Source organism: Miniopterus schreibersii, assembly GCF_964146895.1.
Source record: "Miniopterus schreibersii genome assembly, chromosome: 19".
Lineage (NCBI taxonomy): Eukaryota > Metazoa > Chordata > Mammalia > Chiroptera > Miniopteridae > Miniopterus > Miniopterus schreibersii.
The window spans coordinates 14,439,883-14,460,690 of NC_138119.1; the positions used below are offsets into that span (position 1 = coordinate 14,439,883).

The window sequence follows — 20,808 nt, forward strand, 5'->3', positions numbered from 1 at the left end:
TCTTGTTGGTTCTACCTCCTCAGTGATGCTCATATGCATCTTCCCACTTCATTGATTCAGGCCTCTGTCTTTACTCATCCAAATTATTCAAACAGAAGAACTCATCTCCTGGCCCTTCTTCAATTCAGTTTCCGTTTGGCTGCCAGCATCATCGTCCTAATACACAAATCTGATAACATCACTCCCCTGCTTCAGATCTCTCAGTGAATGTGGACAGCACTTGCCACTGTGCACTGAAATTACTATACAGGCTCCTCCTCATGTTGCTGTAAGCAACTTGGGGGCAAAGACAATGCTATTTCCCTAATGCCTAGCAAAATGGCTGGCTACATAGCAGGTTCTCAGTAAAAATTTGAGTGGAAGGGTTCCAAGTCTCACCAGATGCCACTTGGATGTGTTAACAGCAGAGTAGGGCAGTGGTTAACAGCAGAGGCTTCAGACTGGCAAGCTTGGCAGGTCTGAGTGCCAGTACCACCAACCTCCAGCTATTTGGCCTGGGGAAGATTTCTTACCTTTTGTCATCCTTGGTTTCCTCAGCTGTTAGAACACCACCCCCTCCCTTACAGAGGTGGGAAAATGCACCTAAAGGACTTAGCATTGTGCCTTGCACAGAGAAGCACTCAATAAATAGTTGCTATTAATATTAATGACAGCAATCATCAGTTAAACATCAAGGGTTAGAAAAGATCCAGGATTTGGAAGCTAGAACCATTAGGCTCCAAGAAGTAGTGACAATGTCACAGACTTAAGTGGTAAAATCAACCCTGAAGCCCAGTGTCAAACAAGGTAACTTGCTGTTACTCTATACAGCTGTGGATGAAAAGGGGCCACATACTAACCCTGATAAGCTCAGGGGAGGTCTGCAAGGTGGGCCTTATAAATTCAGAGACCGAAAGTAACCACACAGGGTAGTCTGAACATAAAAATTCCTAAATGCAGGTCATGCTGGGTAGTCGCATCCAAGGCCTGTAGCTTTCTTGACAAGTCAGTCTTTATTTTTATTGATTTTTTAGAGAGAGAGGAAGGGAGGGGGAGAGAAACATCAATGTGAGAGGGAAACATCAATTGGCTGCCTCTTGCATGACCCTAACTGGGGATCTAGGCCGCAAGCTGGGGACGTGCCCTGACCTGGAATTGAACTTACACCCCTTGGATTCACAGGATGACACCCAACCAACTGAGCCACAGTGGCCAAGGCGACAAAGGTTAATCTTAACTGAGCCTGTCGTTGTTTTGAATCTAAGATAACATACCCGTGGAATGTCATTCTTCTTTTCCAGACCCCAGGGCATACCCATCTCACCAGAGCAGCCACAGAGCCCCTCATTGTTATGTTGTCATCCCCCCCCCCCCTGCATACCAACTCCATGTGCTATGTTAACTAACCCATACCCACCAATATAAAAGTTTGTCTCAGTTTTACTCTTTATACAATCTGAGATGCCCTCCTTTGCTTTCTCCCACCTCCCTAATCTCCACCAAAGAATTTCATGTAAACCATCCCCCACTTATGTCTCCTCTTTTGATTTTAATGTATAAAATAAGCTGTAAAACTGCCATTCTCAGGAGCATTTTCTCAATTTATTGAGATTTTGCTTCTTGAAATTTGTAGTCAGTTTGGCTCAAACAAACTCATGTTCTCTACATGTTCGTAAGTCTCTTATGACGAAAGTGGTTTGGTGGACTTGCTCTACACTATAGATAAGTGAAAGTGCTTTGTGAACAATACAGACTTAAGATATGGGGTTTTCATAGATGTACGTGGCACACTGCCTACATGAGTATTCCTCTCTAAACTTGGACTTGGGCTAATGTGCCTTGGGGAAAGTTCATAATTACAGTACTGTTGATCTTTCCTATTGTTAGCTGTAATCATCTGTTAAACTAGGAATTAAATGATTCTTCCTTGGAGCCTTCACTAGATCAGTGGTTCTTGAATGTAGAGGGAGGGGCAGTGCTGTCATCTGAAATATTTTTTAAAAATTGATTTGAGAGAGAGAGGGAGAGAAACATTGATTTGTTGTCCCATCCATTCATGCATTCACTGGTTGATTTCTGTATGTGCCGATTAAGGATCGAACCCACAACCTTGGTATATCAGGAGGATGCTTTAACCAAGTGAGCTACCTGGCCAGGGCTGAAATTTCAAAATACACACCTCTTTCCTTTTTTTTGTTAATCCTCATCAGAGGATATTTTTTTCCTTTGATTTTTGGAGAGAGTCGGAAGGGGGGCAAAACATCCAGGAGAGAGACATCGATTGGTTGCTTCCCGCATGTGTCTAGACCAAAGCTGGGGATCAAACCCGCAACCCAGGTAGGTGCTCTTGACTGGAAATTGAACCCAAGACCCTTCAGTGCACAGGCTGATGCTCTAACCACTGAGACACACCGGCCAGGACCCCCTTCTTTTGAGAACCGCTTGGTTAAGTGAAGTTTTAGGCTATCAAGTTTGTTTGGCAGATGTAGTTCTCATGCTTTGCCCTTTCCAGTGCTCACCTGCAGTAGGGGGTCTCTTAGCCATTAGAAAACATTGTGCCACAAAGAGAATATTATTACAAGAGCTTGTGTTTTATCATGCATATGGTCTAGCAAGCCAAGCAGGACTTGCTGGACCATAGGGATTCAGGCAGCAACCTGCAATGGGGCTCTTATCAGTTGATGAAGCCAGGATCCTGGGGACAGAGGGGCAGATAAAAGGAAATAACAACAGGGGATCCCCAGGCATCCTTGCAGGGCAAGCTGGGCTCTGACCAGAAAGTGTGATGAGAGAAAACAGTGAGGAAACAGATGCAAGGTCCTTTAGTCCCACAGGTTCTTCCTGGTGAGCAAAGTAAGACTGAGCTCTTTCCAAAGATAGACTGAAACCAGGGGCCCTTCAGAACATGGGGGTGAAGGGATGAAGCATAAAAGCCAGTTGCTACTTTACCAAAACACACACAAAGCCAGGTTTATTTCAGTCAACAGGTACCCTAAAAACTAAACTCAAATGAGAATTTCCTAGTTTACTGATCATAATGTAACGTGTAAGCAGAATGTAATGTGCTTTCATATGTATGCCCAGGTGGGGTGTGGCCTTCCTAGTGTGTAGGGCACCTGGCACCTCTTTGTGAGGTGTCATGGACATTTCATGTTGGGCTCAGCAGGAACCAACTTGCTCACAGCTCAATAGCTACCTGTGCAAGCAGATCCTGCAGCACAGGACGTGACAAGACCATGTCAGGTCTGGTGTGGCTGCAGAAAATTCCTTGCTATAAGCAGCCATGACTGTGACTGGCCCCCTGGAGCAAAACCAGCCACTCAAGAGGGCACAAGTCCTGGTATATATATGGAGTTTGCATTCCCTCAAGACAGTGATCCCAGACACAAGGTTAGACCTGTAACTCACCTTCCCAAAATGAGGGTGTGCACCAAGAAGAGCTAGCAGCAGCAACCAGGCTGGCATCACGAAGCACCCTTTCTTTCTTGCCCCATCCCTCCCATGTGCCCACTCTCCAAGTCACTCTCCTGATCACATGCACTCCATGTAAAGGTACTCTAATGGCTTGGGGTGTGATTTGAGGTGTGGTCCTTGCTATGCGGTAGGGGCGAGGACAAGGTACCAGAGCACGTGGGCTACACAAAAAGGCTTGGTCAGTGCTTCCTGATGACTTCCAGCAGACAAGGGCCCAATCAGTGCCATCCAGAGACTCTGGAACCTGCTTACAGAATTATAGCCCTGTAACACCTGTGACAAAACAATTTAATGTGAAATTTAAAAAGAAAACACCACACACCCTGGCTGGTGTGGCTCAGTTGACTGGAGCATCATCCTGTACACCAAAAGTGTTTGATTCCTGGTAAGGGCACATGCCAAGGTGGAGGGTTCAATCCCTAGTTGGGGCTCGTACAGTAGAAAACAGATTGATGTTTCTGTCTCTCTCCCTTCCTCTCTCTAAAACAAACAAACAAACAAACATCACACATTTGTTTCTTCATTATTAAAATTTATCAAGGAAAAAAATTTACCAAGGGAATAATTTGAGTCTATTTTAGAGGCTTGGTTTAGCAAAATAAAAAACTAAAAACCCATTAAAACACTTTAAATTCTTTTTTAACCTACCAAGTGGGATCGAAGTTAAATTAATCCTCTAATGCTTTAGGAAAGAGATTGCTTTCCTAAGTCATAGAAGTTGACTTCCAAGTTCCATTCTCTTACCTCTACTGCCTTGTAACCCTAAGAACTAAACCTCACCAGGGATGGCTCCTCTCAAAGTCACCGTGAGAAAAACAGGTGCTATCCTGACAGACTAGATATAGACTCTGATATGGAATGTGATCATACAATTTATCATCCAACCAGGATACTTCTGAGTGAAAAAGAGTGCTGTTAATCACTTGAGAACAAAAGGCATACAGTGGGACATACAACCACCCTAATTATAAGGCAGTTTGGGAAACTAAATTTCCCACTATGCCCTGCCCCTTGAAAGTCAAAAAGCTGGACTAGAACAAAGCACCCTGGGACCTGTGGTTAGCACCATTTAAGAGGTAAACAGTATAGGGCTGGGTGCTGACATACAGACTTCCTCCTTCCATGGGATACTTAATCAGACACAGAACACAACACCTGAGGTGAGATTTCAATGGATATTAAAAGTCTGGGGTAGAGCCTCTCTCTCCCCAACAACTCAAGCTTCTAAAGGTGTGGAGCTGGTAGCGCCATCCATTGGTTCTCTGCTGTTTCTCCTGGGTGCGGTGCTGCCTCTGCTTCCTTTCATCACCGGTGTCCCCACTGCTGCTAATCTTTTGGGGGATTCTGGGCCAGATGCTGTTCCCACTCAACTTCAACCAACTTGTACAGCTCCATGGTGGCCTGAGCATCTTCCACAGAGGAATGTCCACTTTTCCCAGCCTGAACGAGGGAGGAAGAGAAAAGCATGAGGCTATAAGAATGTTTTTTGTTTTTTCCCCCTTCCCTACTGGCTCCCCCCAACCCCTATATAAGCAGTTGTTTCTGCAGAGTTAGTGGGCTGCAAAGGTAGAACTATGGCGGGGCCCTACCCCTTATTTCAAGGGTTCAACTCGTAGGAAATCTTTGCTAACGTCTGCCTCAATCTCTTCTGTGGCAACATGTATATGCCACATTTTTCTACATTGCATAGAGACAGGATATCTCTATCATATCCAGGCCTTCTGAGTCTTCCATTTTCCTCAGTTCCTTAACTCTCTCTACATAACATGTGTCTATACCCTCTTACCCGGCAGGTCACCCTTTCTTGAATGTCAAACATGTGAAATACATGAGAGGTCCTTGCATCTGCTCTGAGGTCTTTAGACCACTACCACTATCTGCTTTCCTCTTTTTTCAGGGTTTTACACCCACTTAAAGGCTTTTTTCCCTTTCCCAAGTACCCTATGGAACACTGTAAGGTAGAGAATAGGAATTATCCTTATGAACACATGGAGAGACCAATTAGTCCCTTAGCCCAAAGTTCTTCCCATAAGAGCAGCTGCCTGGATCTCTCTACAACCAAAGGAATTCTGGGGTCAGAGTCTGTAGAGGCAGCTAGAAAGGCCTCCACAGTGTCCAAGCAAGGGGCCTGGCAGCATTTGGGGAGATGCTACCTGGATGTCCCGGTTTAGCAGCTTCTTGGTGAGATGCTTCAGAGAGACGGTAGCATTCTCTGGGCAGTCAGCCTTCCGGTTGAGAGGAGGGATATGGGAGGTGTCGCGAGTAAGAGACTTGGGGTGAAAGTACTGAAGGGCTTTGAAGTCATTGTGGATGGCATGTCCCACCACTATCTTCCCTGAGAGTATCTTCAAGATCTGAAATCGTCATGGAAGAGGTGGTAAGGAGTAAGACTCAGGTGAAAGTAGTTTTTTTTTGTGTTATTTTTTTCTTTTTTTAAAAAAAAAATCTTTATTGGTTTCAGAGAGGAGGGGAGAGGGAGAGAGAGAGAGATAGACACATCAATAAGGGTCACTGCATGCCCCCCACTGGGGATCGAGCCCGAAACCTGGGCATGTGCCCTGACCACGAATCGAACCTTGATCTCCTGGATCCTCAACGGCTGAGCCACGCCAGCCGGGCTATTTTAATTTTTCAATTACAGTTTACTTTCAATATTATTTTGTACTGGTTTCAGGTGTACAGCATAGTGGTTAGACAATCATATATTTTACAAGTGTTCCACTTGATATTTCCAGCATTCACCTGGTACCATACATAGTTATTGCAATATCATTAACTACATTTCCCATTCTGTACTTTATATCCTCATGACTATTTTATAACTAGCAATTTGTACTTTTTTTCAAAGATTTTTTGGTTGATTTTTAGAAAGAGAGGAAGGGAAAGACACAGATATGAGAGAGAAACATTGATCGGCTGCCTCCTGTATGCCCCCTACGAGGCATTGAGCCTGCAACCCAGACATGTGCCCTTACCAAGAATCAAATCGCACACCCCTTGGTGCCCAGGACGATGCCCAACCAACTGAGTCACACCGGCCAGGGCCCAATATGTACTTCTTAATCACATCGCTTCTTTCACTCAGTCTCTCAACCTCTCCCCTGAAAGTGGATATTTTTCACAGTGTAACCCTTTTTGGACTTACAACCTCAGTGGCTCCTTACTTTCTCATTAATTTCCACCCCAATGACAGATTAATTTGCCTACAGCCCCAAATTACACTCACACTGAAGATGTTTATGTAACTATCTGGTTCAGTTCTGGCTTGCTACTTGAAGGCCTTTAACCATTATCATTATTATTATCATTAGGCACAAGGCTGGGACAAATGGAGTCATAGATGAGCTCCAAGGAGGTGACAGAAGCCCCAAATTACAGGCAGATAGATACATGTGTATATATATATATATATATTTGTTTGTGTTTTGGGGGGAGAGGGTCTATGGCTTTCATCATATTCTCTTGACTTCACCTGCAGTTTATTGTCCACCAACACCTTTACTTTGCATTAACTTCAACACATAGCCCTTGTTAAAGTTGAGTGGATTTGCTTTCTCAGACCCATCCCATCTCTTGCCTCTCCCTCCCAAGCCTTTGTTCAGCTGTGCCCCTAATGAACAGGATGTTCAGCTCTTCCTTTCAAGTTCTTTCTAAAATCTTGGTGCTCTCCCCTCCTGGGAGCACACCTGCACCTTTCCCCTACCCCTTCCCCCCCCCCCAGGTGGGTTACCTTTACCGTTCTCTTAGCCCCAAGGGCCCCTTCTTTTGCCTCGGTAACCTGTTTTCTGAGCCCATTTCTTCTAACACTCACTTCTTCCACCTCTATGATTTTCTAAAGAAACTTTCTCTTATAGTTTGGAAAAAAAAAAAATCCAACCATTTCACTTCTGATAAGCCTCCTCCAAAAGACTGTTCTGGCAATATAAGCGATTATTGGAACAGAGGAGTACGTCTAGAGAAGGCAAAGAACGTGAGGCTGAAATTACAAAGACACGGATGAAGGGCGCCCTCTGGAGGCGTCCGCTGGCTCACTCTCCTTTCCTGTTCCATTTGTTACTTACCCACTACTCAGCACAGGGCTATACAGGTTTGCTCAGTGGGTGAAATGAGAAATCTGACACATCAACCCTTGACTTTTATCCCCTTCACTGCAGGCTACCTATTCCAGTTATACAAATAATGTCCCAGATCCTTCTGTAAACATTCTGCCTTCTCCTGCCACCAACATTGTCCACACTTACCTGGACCTCTCCCCACCCACCTTGTTGCTAACATTATGCCCCATGCTTCTCACCTGGCCGCGGGCAATCTTGAAGGGTGTAGCATTCACCATGTGGTGCTTTCGGATGCCACTCCATCTGGTACGGTAGTCCACAATGTGGCAGGGGGGAAGGATGTACTCATCATAGAGCACGTCTCCATTGTAGTTGATGATGCTACATCGAGCCAAGGAACTCACATGCCCCTTGGGTCCTGTGCCCACCATCTCACAGTCAATTGCCACCATCTTCCTTGGCATATTCTGGGATGCTCCAGAGCATTTATTCTCTGAATGAGCTGGAGTGGAGTACTGTGGGATATTTTTCTGAGACGGGTTCTTTTGCGGGTCCTTCTTCTGGGGGTCCTTCTTCTGGGGGCGAGCTGGGTGGCTCTTGATCTTTGGAAGGGAACTCTGGAACTCCCCCAGCAAATCTGCTTTAGCCACAAGAGAACCAGCCTTCTGTGAAGGGGCAGGGGTCAGCCAAGGCACAGAAGCTTTCTTGTCCAGGGACTGCCCTGACCCAGTGCTGGAGGCAGCAGTCTTCTTCTTTTTTGGAAGGGGAGAAATTTTCCAAGTGCCATTCACCTGGGGAGTTACCCCTTTCTTTGGAGGTTCTGAGTGCAACTTAGGCACATTATTAGGGGGCTGGTTCTTCTTATTCAGAATGCCTCTCCTTTCCAAGAGCCGCCGCTTCTTGACAAATTTTTGGTGCTTGGCATTCCCTTCTAATGCCTTTTTGGGGGGAGGTTCGCCAAAATCCAGATTGAGGAGTAAGGTAGACATGAGGATGGTGGATGGTAGGAGAGCAGTTGGGAAGAGTGGCTTACCAATGAAAGGATAGACTCATCCCCTGCTGAATCTCACAGACCAGCATCTGGAGGTTTGTGGTATACCCTGGAGAAGAAAGTGAACCTGATAACAGAGCCCAATTGGCCTGGGAGAACCATGAGACCCATCTCCATAGGACTTAAGGGAGGTAATACATCAGAGCAACCTCCCAGATAGAGGGGGGATGAATCTGTAATGTGAAATGACCGAAGGAGCACTGTCTGAGACAAGCCCACAATTCACCAGCCCTAAGGTCTTAGGAAGGTCATTTCCCCCCCTCTAGATCTGTCTCACTTGTAAACAGAGGGTTGAAGAGCCAGCCAGCTTGACTCTCTCTGAATATGGGAAGCCAGAATAGGTGAGCTCTACATCTGCCCAGGGAAGGGACGTTTACGTACGCTCGAAACCAGTGACGAGTACCGCACAGATGACCTCTAGACTAGCCAGGCTTCCCCAGTGCCGGCCCTACAAATAGATATAATTCCGGGTACCCCTTCCCCCGGTTTCCAGGTGGAGGCCATCTCCACATGCTTCTCACCCAAGTCCTCCGAAGAAACGACCTTTGACAACACATGGCAGCAGGGGGGTAAGCCGAGGCTGGGAGCTGTCTACCTCGGCGAGCACACTTCGGGGGTCCGGGTCAGAGAGCCCGTTTCCCACCACCACCTACCTCCCCGACGGGCCCGCTACGCCCGGAAACGCCGGAAGCCGGATACGGAAATTGGCGCGCGCCGGGGCCGGGGCCGACGGACTCGCGGGAGGGGACGCGCCGGAGGTCGGCGCGCGCCTTCTCAGGGCCCCCAGCCTCCCGGAGCGAGGCCAGGGACGCGGAGTGCTAGGGACGCGGCGGCAGGAGCGGGGTGCGCTCCCCGGCCCCTGTAGCCCAGCGGAGGTCCAACTCGACGGTGTAGGGAGGCCGCGACGAACGGGAGCCGCCGCGCGCCGGGGCCCCGGGCCTCACTTCCGGGATGGGCGGGACCTGGTCGCTGCGGCCCGCCTCTGTGGCGTCACTGTCAGGGACCCCTCCCCGGTCATCTTAGACGCTGACACCTTCGCGCTGTGGGTGTCGCAACCTGTGACGTCAGAAGGACGCCTCAGGTCTTAAGCCTCTACCAGGAACCCGGGAAAGGCGGCGTCCCGGGCCGGTGCAGAGCGCCTTCTTCCCGTCCCGCCTGCGGAGCTGAGCCCGGCGCGGGTCCTGCACGCGCGTGGCGCTGACGCCGCTTTCCTCCTCACCGCGTTCTCGCTCCCGGCGCCACCGGCTGGACCCCGGATGCCAGGCGTTTCCGCCCGGGGCCTCTCTCACGAGGAGAGGCGGCAGCTAGCTGTGGATCTCACCCGTGTCCTGTCTCTCTACCGCTCCATCCTGGACGCCTACATCATCGTGAGGCCACGGGGTTGTGGGCGGGGTCCTCCTGGTTGTGTGCTTCGCTAGGTGCCCACGACAGGGAAAGAACCTGGAGAGTTTAGCTTCTGATCTCTTTTCTAAGACTTCCACTCTGTCTTTATAAGAAGGGGTTAAAACTGGAGCGATTCTTTTTTTTTTTTTTTAACAGATGACACAAATATTAATATTTCTAATATCTAGGTTATTTCTCTAATCTTTCCAAATCCAAAGTAATAAAACGCATGGCCATTTGAGCCATGCTGCAGCTACGTTGAAGTCTCCTAGGAACATGTGAGGTGTTCCAAGAACACAAGTTTATTCACCCACGCTTTGAATAAATTCGTGGTTTTGTAATGTCATGGATAATTTAAACTTTGGAATCAGGCACACTCCAACAGAATCCTGCCTCCCCTACTGTGTTAACCATAGGCATTAAATAAAAATTCCTCCTAGCCCTGGTTTCTCAGCTGTAAAATGGATTCCTGTTTGAAGAATCATTGTGAAGAATAAATGAGATGATGTATTAATGGCACCAGCATCCACTGAATTGTTCAGCCCCCAAACCCAGAAGCCATCCTTTTTTTTAAAAATATGTTTTTATTGATTTTAGAAAGAGGAAGGGAGAGGGATAGAAACATCGGTGGGCTGCCTCCTGCATGTCCCCAACTGGTGATCCAGCGGGAAACCAAAACCCGGCATGTGCCCTGATGGGAATCAAACTGATGACCTTTTGGTTCATGGGTCCATGCTCAACCACAGAGCCACACCAGCCAGGCCCAGAAGCCATCCTTGATTCAGCTCTTTCCTTCAATAATTCCTGTTGGCTCTACCTCTAGAAAAGATACCAGATTCACCCACTTGTCTCCATTTCATGACTACCACCCTGGGCCAAGCCACCATCACCTCTCTCCTGGACTACTTCCTAACTAATCTCCTTGTTTACTTCAGCCCCTCCATAATCAGTTCTTCACAAGCAGCCAGACTGATCTCTTTAAAATATAATTCTGATCATGGCAGTCCCTTCCTGGGTGTTTTGATGAAATCCTAACTCCTTACCAATACCAGTGATACCTATGAAGCCCTACAGGATCTGTCCCCTGTCTCCTGAATCCCATCACATTTCATTCTCTTCCACATTCACTATACTGCACCCCAGTGTTCTGATTTCTGCTCCACAAATATGGCAGACATCTGGGCCTTTGCTCTTACAGATCTGCCTGGAATGTTTGTCCTCAACAGAATGGCAATAGAGTAGTATGGTTAAAAGCAAAAATTCTAGAGTCGGGTTAATTTCAAATCCCAGCTCTGATACTAGCCTTTTTTTAAAAAAAAAAAATCTTTATTGATTTCAGAGAGAGGAAGGGAGAGGGAGAGAGAGAGAGAGATAGAAACCTCAATGATGAGAGAGTCATTGATAGGCTGCAGCCCGCAACCTGGGCATGTGCCCTGACCGGGAATCGAACCCCAATCTCCTGGATCCTAGGTTAACGCTCAACCGCTGAGCCACCCCTGGCCGGGTGATACTAGCTTTTTGACTTGGGCAAGTTGCTTAATTGTGTGTCAGTTTTCTTATCTGTAAGATGAGGGATAAAAATGGTTGCTACCTCAGTGTTGTTTTGGGGATTAAAGGTGTTAATACGTATATATAAAATGTTTAGAACAGTACCTGGAATATTAAAGTATTTAATAAGTGTTTCCTATTACCTGAGTTTTTTTACATGCCTGTGTCCTGTTCATCATTCAAGTCTCAACTCAAGTGTCACCTCAAGTATTCCCTCATTACTCTCTAAAGTAGTTCTCTCTCAGTCTCCTACTATTTTGTTAGTGTTTTATTGTCCATGTGGCATTTGATGTTCTGAAAAAGAATTGTTTTTATGTAAACTGTGCAAGAATAAGAATTTTGTCTGTCTGGTTCATTGTCATATCCCCTGAGCCTAGAAAAGTACATAAACAAAGCTCCAGAATCTGTGTTCAACAAATGAATGAATAAAAATACATTCTGGCATATCAAGTGTCTGGTATATATAAGGGTAGGTTACTAAATGGTAACATACTAGTACAGCTTGTTAGTCACTGTGGTGTTGTGGATGCTGATATAAAGAATACACCATTCCTGCCCTTAGGTTCTCCATTCAGTTGAGTGGAGAGAACAGACACATAAGTAAGTGGGAAATTGCTAAAAGGAGAGGTGTGTTCAGAATGCACTCCGGGCTCCGAGGAAGGAATGAGAGGCTGGAGCAGGCTTTAGAGAAGAGGTGACTCGCATGAGTAGGAGGTACCTGCTGGTGTAGCCAGTGGTCCTGTGTTGAGAGTGGGGTGGGGAAGAATGGGAAAGGTAGTAGCCTGTTGATTCCTTCTGCCCTTCTGCAGGAATTTTTTACAGACAACCTGTGGGGCACACTCCCTTGCTCATGGCAGGAAGCACTGGATGGACTGGACCCACCACAGCTGGCCACACTGCTGCTGGGGATGCCTGGAGAAGGGGAAGTGGTCAGGTATAGGCAAGGGGGCCCTGTGCTAGGGGACTTGGCACTGAACCCTGCAGCCAGCCATTGCTCAGAGAGTCTCACAAGGGCTTCCTGGGTTGTAAACTGGTGCACTCAGGACACAATGGGACTATTCACTGGGGGTCTGGGCTGGGCTATCTCAGGTACAGGTCGGTGTGGCCACTCACCCTGCTGGCCCTGAAGTCCACCGCCTATGCGCTGGCCTTTACCCGGACGCCTGGGTTTCAGACCCCCTCAGAGTTTGCGGAGAACCCCAGCCAGAGCTCCAGACTTAGAGCTCCATTCCGAAAACATGTCAGGCCCAAGAAGCAGCATGAGATCCGGAGGATGGGAGAGGTGAGGACATGCCTGGGGTTTAGGTGTTGTCTGGGAGCCTGGGGACTGAAGCTGGTGGGTTACAAAGATGTGGGCACTTTAATTCACCTGCAGGACCAGAGGCCCTAGAGGGTCCCTTCCTTGGCAGGCATACTAAAATCATATCTCAAGGCTGGGTTTGGGGATTGGGGGAGATGTTGGTGTTTTTTTTTTATCCTTTTGCTGGGTGTGTTGGTAGCTATGTCTGAATTGCTGTCTTACTCCTGTTTTCACACCTCCATAATCTGCTCTTAGATTGAATCACTGACCTGAGAGGAGCAAGGAGAGGAGCCTGAGCTCAGGGCCAGCACCCCTAGTTTTAGCTTCCCTATCTCATCGCTCCCATGGCACCCTCTAACCCTCTTCCTCTGCCATCTTAAGCTCCTCCACCCTCATTATGGATGATGGCCATGGGAATCAAGAACCAATGGCCAAGAGACCTTTGTTCCCTCTTTCAGCTGGTGAAAAAGCTGAGTGACCTCACAGGCTGCACCCAGGTTGTGGATGTAGGCTCAGGCCAGGTGAGCCAGACAGACTCCTAACATTCTGTTTTTTTGTGGGTTGTTTTTGTGTGTGGGGGGGTGTTGAGTCATGGGGATAGAACAGCTGGAAGGCAACAGGTTGTCAGGCCCTAGGTTCAGGGAGGCAGTTACCAAGGAGTGGTAGAAGTAAATGGCAGAATTTAAGTCTTCTGGGGGCCTGGGACCCAGGTGTCTAGGCTACTGATAGAGAAGGTAACAGTGGATAAGAGCACTGAACAGGGCTGTCTCTACCCTCCCCCTCATGACTTCAGGGCCATCTCTCCCGCTTCATGTCCCTGGGGCTGGGGCTGAAGGTGAAGAGCATTGAAGGGGATCAGAGACTGGTGGAGAGAGCTCAGCATCTGGACCAGGAGCTCCTGCAGGCTCTGGAAAAAGAGGAGAAGAGGAACCCACAGGTAGGCCTGCCCTTACTGCACCCAGGACTGCAAGAGTAGAATCTGCCGGGCTGGATTCCCTCTTTCAAGTTTCTCAGCTTGAGATGATGTCCCTATCTCTGCTACCCCTTTCCCCACGTTTCCCCTTCACCAAAGCCTCTTCACGTTTTAAAGGCACACTAGTTACAAAGTGCTTTCCACCCTGATATGTCCATCTCACAACCTGTGAAGTGGCCAGTCAGGTATTAGACTCGTTACAAATGAGGAAACAGACTCACATGAAAAAATTTGCAGTTAATGATAGATCCATGATTTATCCCTTCTGATTCAAGGTCTAGCTCTCTCCCATGCCTTAGCTTCTTCTTCCTCTGTGGAGGAAACACAGAGGACAGATCCCTCCTGAAGCCTAAGGTGGCATAGGGACAGCAAACAGACTTCCCACCTGCCTTTTCCTTTCCTGCCTCCACAGATGGTGCAGATTCGCTCTCGCCGCTCCCCACACCATGTGGTTTGCTGGGTAGACCCCAGGACCCCGTGTGAGGAGCTTCTGCTTCCGCTGGAGAACTCACCTCTGGGTGAGGCCCGCTTGCTGCTGACAGGCCTCCATGCCTGTGGGGACCTGAGTGTCGCCTTGCTGAGGCATTTCTCCTGCTGCCCTGAGGTGGTGGCCCTGGCCTCAGTGGGCTGCTGCTACATGAAATTGAGTGACCCTGGTGGCTACCCACTGAGTCAGTGGGTGGCTGCGCTGCCTGGCTATGAACTGTCCTACAGGCTGCGGGAGGGGGCCTGCCATGCCCTGGAGGAATATGCTGAGAGGCTACAGAAAGCAGGCCCTGGCCTTCGAACCCACTGCTACCGGGCAGCACTGGAGACGGTCATCCGGCGTGCCCAGCCCAAGCTCCGTCGACCAGGCGTGCAAGGGATCCCTAGAGTCCATGAGCTCAAGATTGAAGAGTGAGGCTTTGGGGGGGAGGGCGGGTCGGGAGCCACCTGGAAGTCTGATTCCCCTCCCACTTGTTAGCAATTCCTAAAGTAAATCTAAATGCCCCCAGGAGAGTGATTCTGAGTTCTCTGAATGGAGAAGCTTCTCCAAATTTCTTTAAAAGGGAGTTGTCACTCTATTATCAGGAGACTATCAGGATTTTTAAATGCTAAGAATATGGCTAAGTAATTGGACAGATCTGGCTGAAAATACATTTTTGGATCAATTTGTTATTGGACAGATAGCTCACAGCCAGAGAAACACTTAAAAATGCAAATTAGGCCCTGGCCTGTTGGAACATTGTCCTGTGCACAGGTCATGGGTTCAGTTCCTGGTCAGAGTGCATACCCCAGTTGGGGCACATATGGGAGGCAACTGATCATTGTATTTCTCTCACATTGATGTCTCTCTCACCTTCCTCTCTAAAATCATAAAAAAAAAAAAAAAAATGCAAATTAGGGTAGCAAATCAAGCAAAGTTGGAATCAAATTAGGAGTGGACAGTTTGAGTGGGAGGTGGAGGTTCCTAAAACCAAACTGAGTACCATGTGTGGCTGACCCCACAGATATGTGCAGCGGGGGCTACAGCGGGTGGGGCTGGATCCCCAGCTGCCACTGAATCTGGCTGCCCTTCAGGCCCACCAGGCCCAGGAGAACCGTGTGGTGGCCTTCTTCAGCTTGGCCCTCTTGCTGGCCCCACTGGTGGAGACACTGATTCTACTGGACCGGCTACTGTACCTTCAGGAGCAAGGTGAGGGTGACCTATAGCAGGGACCCAGGGCTAGAGGGGCTGGAGTTCTGGGGTTCTTCTTCTGGGTCCCACAGTTCATCACTGTGGTGATTCTTAGACCACCTGCTTCAGAGTCACCAGTGGGAAAGGAGTAGGGTGGGAGACTTGTAAATATAGATTCCTATTGAATGAGCCTGTGGAGTGCATACCTGAAGTGCATTTTAAGCGAGCATCCCAGGCATTGAGAACTTACAATATGCAGAGGACTGCTTCCTCCCAAGTCAGTGCATCAGGCACCAGTGTTCCTGGTAGAGAACTGGGTTTTCTTAGTCTCTTGGAGCCTCTCCCATGGGGAAAAGGGGCTATGCCTGCCTACAGCCTGGGCAAGAAGTGGAGCTGAGAGTGGGCTTCATTTCTCCCCTTCTTAGTAGCCTTGCCTTTCTCCCAGGCTTCCATTCTGAGCTCCTGCCCATCTTCAGCCCTGCACTCTCTCCGAGAAACCTGGTTTTGGTGGCCACCAAGAGGCCCCTGGGTCAGGCCTTCTCTGTTCTGGAGACCGAAGACAGCTGATGCAGCCTGAGGAAGGGCACATCTTGGACCCCATCCGAAATCACCCAGGTACCACAGTGGGTGGCAGAGTCTGCACTCTTCACCCAGAGAACCAGCATCCTGCATCCTCTGTGGAATCTTGGTGCCCCACAGACCTTCAGCTTCGGACTCTTTCTCTCCCTCCATGAGTTATGTAATAGTATGTAAAATTTTATTTTTAATTTATTAAAAAATGAAAATCTTGCCCTGGCCAATGTGGTTCAATGGTTAGAGCATTGGCAGCACCAAAATGTCAAAGGTTTGATTCCTGATCAAGGGCACAGTACCTGGGTTCCAAGTTCAATCGTTGGCCCTGGTCGGGGTGCTTGTGGGAGGCAACTAATTGATGTGTCTCTCTCATATTGATGTTTCTCTCTCCCCCTCCCTCCCTCCCTCTCTCTAAAAAAAATAATGGGAAAAATATCCTCGGGTGAGAATTAACAACAAAAATTAAAATCTTTTATTTCCCTTCCATTTCTAGCAAGTATAGAAAAGGACAGATGTGCACCCTCCCTACTTAGATGCTGCAGGTGTGACAATTAGGTCTTACATCCCCAACCTCCACTGCCCTCCAGTACAGGTGGCATCTTCTGTTACTCAGAGGTCTCCATTGGAGGGAACCTCTCTTACTTTGGTCTCTATCCCGGAAGCTGTAAGCCCTGCCCCTTGGGAAGGCCAACTTAAGGCTAGCTAACTTCCATTCTGGATTCTGTCATAACACTGGGACAGATGCTCCTACCCTCCAGTCCCTGAAACAGGTACAGTGGCGTTAGGGGTGCCAGAAGACAGTAATTGCACAGAGAGGAGGACTCATGGCTCTTTATTGATGTCTGAAGATGTGGCCCCAGCCTTCAAGGCTAAGACAAGGAAGAGGAGAAGTTGCTCTCCCCAGGTTCAATACCAGTAGACTTTCTTGTGTCTCCGAGTCTCCTGTATCCCCATTGCCTCCATCACCTCCTCTTCCAGTGTCTTTAGACTGGGCACATAGGTTCTTTCTAAAGCATCTTCCACTGATGTGTCTTTGGGGCCATCTATTGAGCCAGAGGAAAGAAGGTAAGAGTGAAGTCTTCTTAACATCTCTTACTCCCACTTTTATCACCCCCCCACCCCCATCTTCCTGTCCCTCACCCAGCCTCACCAATCCATGTTTCAGGGACAATGCCATCAGCTCTGGGAAATTCAGGTTTGGGAATAATTCTTCCTGATCTTGTGGAGACTCGGACCCGCTCTCCTGCCTCAGTAAATCTCCACTCCACCTCAGTAGGTTTCCTAATGGATAGAAGAGGTGAGCCTGGCCTGGGAGCCAGGTCTCCCTGCTACTCCACAGCCTAAAATTCAATGGCTGAAAATACTAAGGTCAGCATCTTGTTTCACTGCTACCTCTGTATTAGGATTGCCTACAGGGGGCCATGTCCACAAGATGGCCCCTCTCAATTTCCAGACCATCCAAACCACCATTCCCATCAAATAAATGTGGTTAACACCTGCATAAACTCAGAGGATGGGAAACCCTCTGACCAGAACCCCATATGCTTGCCTGTCCACAGGATCCACAAGTTTGACCTGGTTGTGGAGCAAGGGTGCTTCACTAGGGATCATGGTTCCTCGGTAATCTTTGGTCCTGCCAATATAGCGGTAATGCTGTCCAAAAGAGGGGTGTTATCAGAAACCAAACGGAATGAAGGCAACTTGCCTACTGCAGCTCTGAGCATCCAGTCCATGTTGAAAAATAGAGGTTCAGTTGTTTCACCATGCCCTCAGCTAGTCTCCTGACTCCCTGTGCTGCTCTTTAATAGAGAGAGAGATGGGATAGGCTTCCTGAGCATCCACAATCCCACTCTTCACTTACTGTATTCAGTCCCTCCAGGACCACCCAGTTTCGCTGCCGGATAACTTGAACCACTTTGCCTTGTTTCCCGGCATCCTTGCCTTCTAGGATCTCCACCTGTGGCAAGACATGAGGGTGAGGGAGGGAGATCCTTCCCCAGGAGCTCCCCACCACTCTACCCCATCTGAGGCTCTCACCCTATCCCCACAGAACAGATGCCAGTCTTCATCAGAAATGGGTTCCACAGCCACTGGGCGCCGCCTGGTCCCTGGCGGGTTCCTCCTCTTGTCTGCCAGGCTACCTGGGCGACTCATCCCATAGCGGTAGTTGGGGGGCAGAGTGACCTTGGATGCCAAAGCCAACAGGGCTGAGAGACGCATGGCTGAAGGCTGTGAGAAATCCCCTGGCCTGGAAAAGACCCAGAAACCTTCCTAGTCAGCTCTGGGACAGACAGGTAGAAACAAGGGGCAAAGAAACAAAGGAAGGATTTTTTTTTAAGCATTTACTCCATCGCTCAATGGGTCTCATCTCGCTGAATCCCCACAAGGTATTATCTTCACTTTACAGATGAGGAAATAGAGAGGTTAATTGACTTGGCCATGGTCATAAAGCTACTATGCAGGAGAATCAGCATTCGAACCCACATATATCTGATTTCTAGTCCAAAAGGTTCATTGAGGCCAGGAACCACATTATTTAGCTCCCCCTGAATCCAACAGATCTCAGTAGGGCTTGGCACATAGGAGGTACTCAAGAAAAAGTTATTAAATAAATACACGCACAGCAGGATAGGAAGAAAACAGGTAATGGAACAAAACACTGGCATAAGGCCAAAAACCAGGCAGTTATAAGGTAAAACAAATGGAACAAAGAGAGAAAAACTGGGATTGAAATGTTCCTACATCACTTCAAATTCCCATCTTCAGTCAGGAAAAGACCACTCCTCCCTCAGCTTCTTTTCTAAAAGAAAAGGACCCAGAGCCAGACTCTAGGATTATTGTGTCCTAATTTCTCAACTATGTACTGTAAGCCTCCCAATTTTGGGTGATGAACTAAATCAACAAGGTGGTGAACTGAAGGCAAAAAAAAGTGCTTCCGTTTATTGAGCATTTGCTACCTGCCAGGTGCCATGCTAAGTGCTTTCCTGTAGCATATCATTTAAGAAAGGAGGTAGCATTTGTCTTGTTTTATAGCTAAGAATGAAGTCTAGCCTCAAAATACAAATAAAGTGCACAATGATGGCATAAACATCTCTGGACTGGGAGTCAGATCACCTGGGTTCTACTTCCTCCTTCACCATCATCTTATTCTGGGACCCAACTTAACTTCTGAGTGTAGGTTTCATCATCCATAAAACTTTACAGGGTTGTTGGTGTCATTCCAATTATTTTTAATACTTAAAGAATAATGTGAACAGTATTATCTGTTTTGAGTAAATTAAAAAATATATATATATTTTTTCTGGTACAGGCATAAATATTTATCAGAAGGAATTAGGAAATAACTCCAGTACTTGTTTTGGGGGGAGAGGAACAGTTTGGGAGAGCTGTTACTTTCCATCTGGTTCCTTGCCATAACATTTGCATTTTTTAACCACGTGTATTAAAAAAAGTTTATCTAAACAGTGAGATATTGTGTCATTTTTTCCCTCATACTTCTCAATATGAAAAAGGCCTAATGTTATTTTCAATTAATGTACTTGAATGTAAGAGTTTCATTGTTCCCATTCAGATTCAACAAATGGTTGGTGAGCACTATTATGTGACAGACAGTCTAATGCTGGGAATTACTGGCATTTGATCTTCACAGTGCCCTGTGATGGAGGTAGACAGGAGACAAGGAAACCGAGACCCTGAGAGCTGAAGTGCCCGTTCTAGCTCATACAGTTTGATTGGAGCAGAGCCAATCTTAAGACCCACGACTCCTGCATGAAGTCATTTAAAAACTGAAGCTCTGGGAGGAAATCCCAAAAGCCAGCCCCCCGGATCTTGTCCTTTTCTTCCCCTCCATACCCTGGAGAGGCTGGTGTCCCTTTCACAGTGGGGCTTTGGCGCCGTGCTCTGGAAGCGCCGTGCAAGGCAGTGCGGTGGAGCGTCCGTGCTTCAAGCCCCAGCTCCAAAGGCTTCCCCGCCAAGCCCCTTCCCAGGTGCGGGAGATGTCCAGCCCCAGCAGTCTGCACCACCCACGTGCTCCAAGCTTCCGGTGCAGGGCAACTTCAGGCGATACCACTGAGCTACAGCCCGGGAAAAAGAAGGCCCTTACCGCACCCACCTTCCCCGCCTGCGCCGACCTCTCCTCCGCTTTCCGCTGTGCCGCGGAGTCTCCGCCTGTTACCTCTAGCACGTGGGCCCCCGAGCCCCTCTCGCCTCTGCTCGGCTTTCTGGGAAATGTAGTCTAATCGCAGAGCGGAAGCGCAATCTAGCCCCTCTGCATGCTGGGAGTTGTAGTCCGAAGCTACGAAGCAAGCTGAAACAGGAAATTGAGTCGAGTAGGAAATCAAGGAAGCGTAAGATCACGGTGAAGCATGACGGAAGTTGGAGGCAAAGCGGGATAGGCTGTCGCACCTGGCACATTCCCGAACATATTGTGAAGGCTGCTGGGAATTGTAGTTGAGACGATGGCTCCATTTTCTAGATGGTTGTGGCTTCCAGTTCAAAACAGAGGCCACTGTTTCCAAGGAAGGCTACAGAGAGTACTCTCCCCACAAGCCCTTCTCTGTTGGACGCGGCCAAGACAGATTAAAAAACTGTCATAGGTCTTCTAAAGGAAGGGATGTAACGTGGGCCTTTCCAATGCCAGTCAATGATCTAGTCACAAAATGTCAAATCGGAAAGGAACCTGTGGTCTAATCCAGCCATTTCGCTGGTTTAGTGCTGGGAAGATTCCACCCTATCAACCTCCGCGCCTCTAATCACCAGTTAAGGGGGCCTGGCATACTTGGCTCTAACCTTGGGTGTCAGTTACCTCTACAACCA

General features: G+C 48.1%; 3 protein-coding genes across 9 annotated transcripts; 1 reads left to right on the forward strand and 2 right to left on the reverse strand.

Moving 5' to 3' along the window:
* Nucleotides 1-3,725: 3,725 nt before the first annotated feature.
* ISG20L2 (interferon stimulated exonuclease gene 20 like 2) lies at nt 3,726-9,603 on the reverse strand. Of its 2 annotated transcripts, none has more exons than XM_081122151.1 (4): nt 9,213-9,603; nt 7,748-8,608; nt 5,607-5,807; nt 3,726-4,893 (listed from the first exon to the last, which is right to left on the reverse strand). In XM_081122151.1, exons 2-4 carry the CDS (start codon nt 8,495-8,497, stop codon nt 4,780-4,782), a joined length of 1,065 nt encoding a protein of 354 aa, XP_080978277.1. In that variant the 5' UTR covers nt 8,498-8,608; nt 9,213-9,603; the 3' UTR covers nt 3,726-4,779. The 2 variants fall into 2 exon arrangements, with proteins under 2 accessions (XP_080978277.1, XP_080978278.1); XM_081122152.1 differs by having other exon boundaries at nt 3,729-4,893; nt 9,081-9,245.
* METTL25B (methyltransferase like 25B) lies at nt 9,276-16,218 on the forward strand. Of its 4 annotated transcripts, none has more exons than XM_081122147.1 (8): nt 9,276-9,926; nt 12,300-12,424; nt 12,580-12,772; nt 13,249-13,311; nt 13,584-13,727; nt 14,176-14,660; nt 15,254-15,438; nt 15,866-16,218. In XM_081122147.1, exons 1-8 carry the CDS (start codon nt 9,816-9,818, stop codon nt 15,985-15,987), a joined length of 1,428 nt encoding a protein of 475 aa, XP_080978273.1. In that variant the 5' UTR covers nt 9,276-9,815; the 3' UTR covers nt 15,988-16,218. The 4 variants fall into 4 exon arrangements, with proteins under 4 accessions (XP_080978273.1, XP_080978274.1, XP_080978276.1 ...); XM_081122148.1 differs by having other exon boundaries at nt 9,604-9,926; nt 15,324-15,438; XM_081122149.1 differs by having other exon boundaries at nt 9,850-9,926; nt 12,665-12,772.
* Nucleotides 16,219-16,809: 591 nt separating this feature from the next.
* Nucleotides 16,810-20,203, reverse strand: MRPL24 (mitochondrial ribosomal protein L24). Of its 3 annotated transcripts, none has more exons than XM_081122274.1 (6): nt 20,105-20,203; nt 18,031-18,241; nt 17,855-17,950; nt 17,543-17,646; nt 17,144-17,274; nt 16,810-17,036 (listed from the first exon to the last, which is right to left on the reverse strand). In XM_081122274.1, exons 2-6 carry the CDS (start codon nt 18,211-18,213, stop codon nt 16,900-16,902), a joined length of 651 nt encoding a protein of 216 aa, XP_080978400.1. In that variant the 5' UTR covers nt 18,214-18,241; nt 20,105-20,203; the 3' UTR covers nt 16,810-16,899. The 3 variants fall into 3 exon arrangements, with proteins under 3 accessions (XP_080978400.1, XP_080978402.1, XP_080978401.1); XM_081122276.1 differs by having other exon boundaries at nt 20,096-20,171; XM_081122275.1 differs by having other exon boundaries at nt 19,846-20,147.
* Nucleotides 20,204-20,808: the final 605 nt, after the last annotated feature.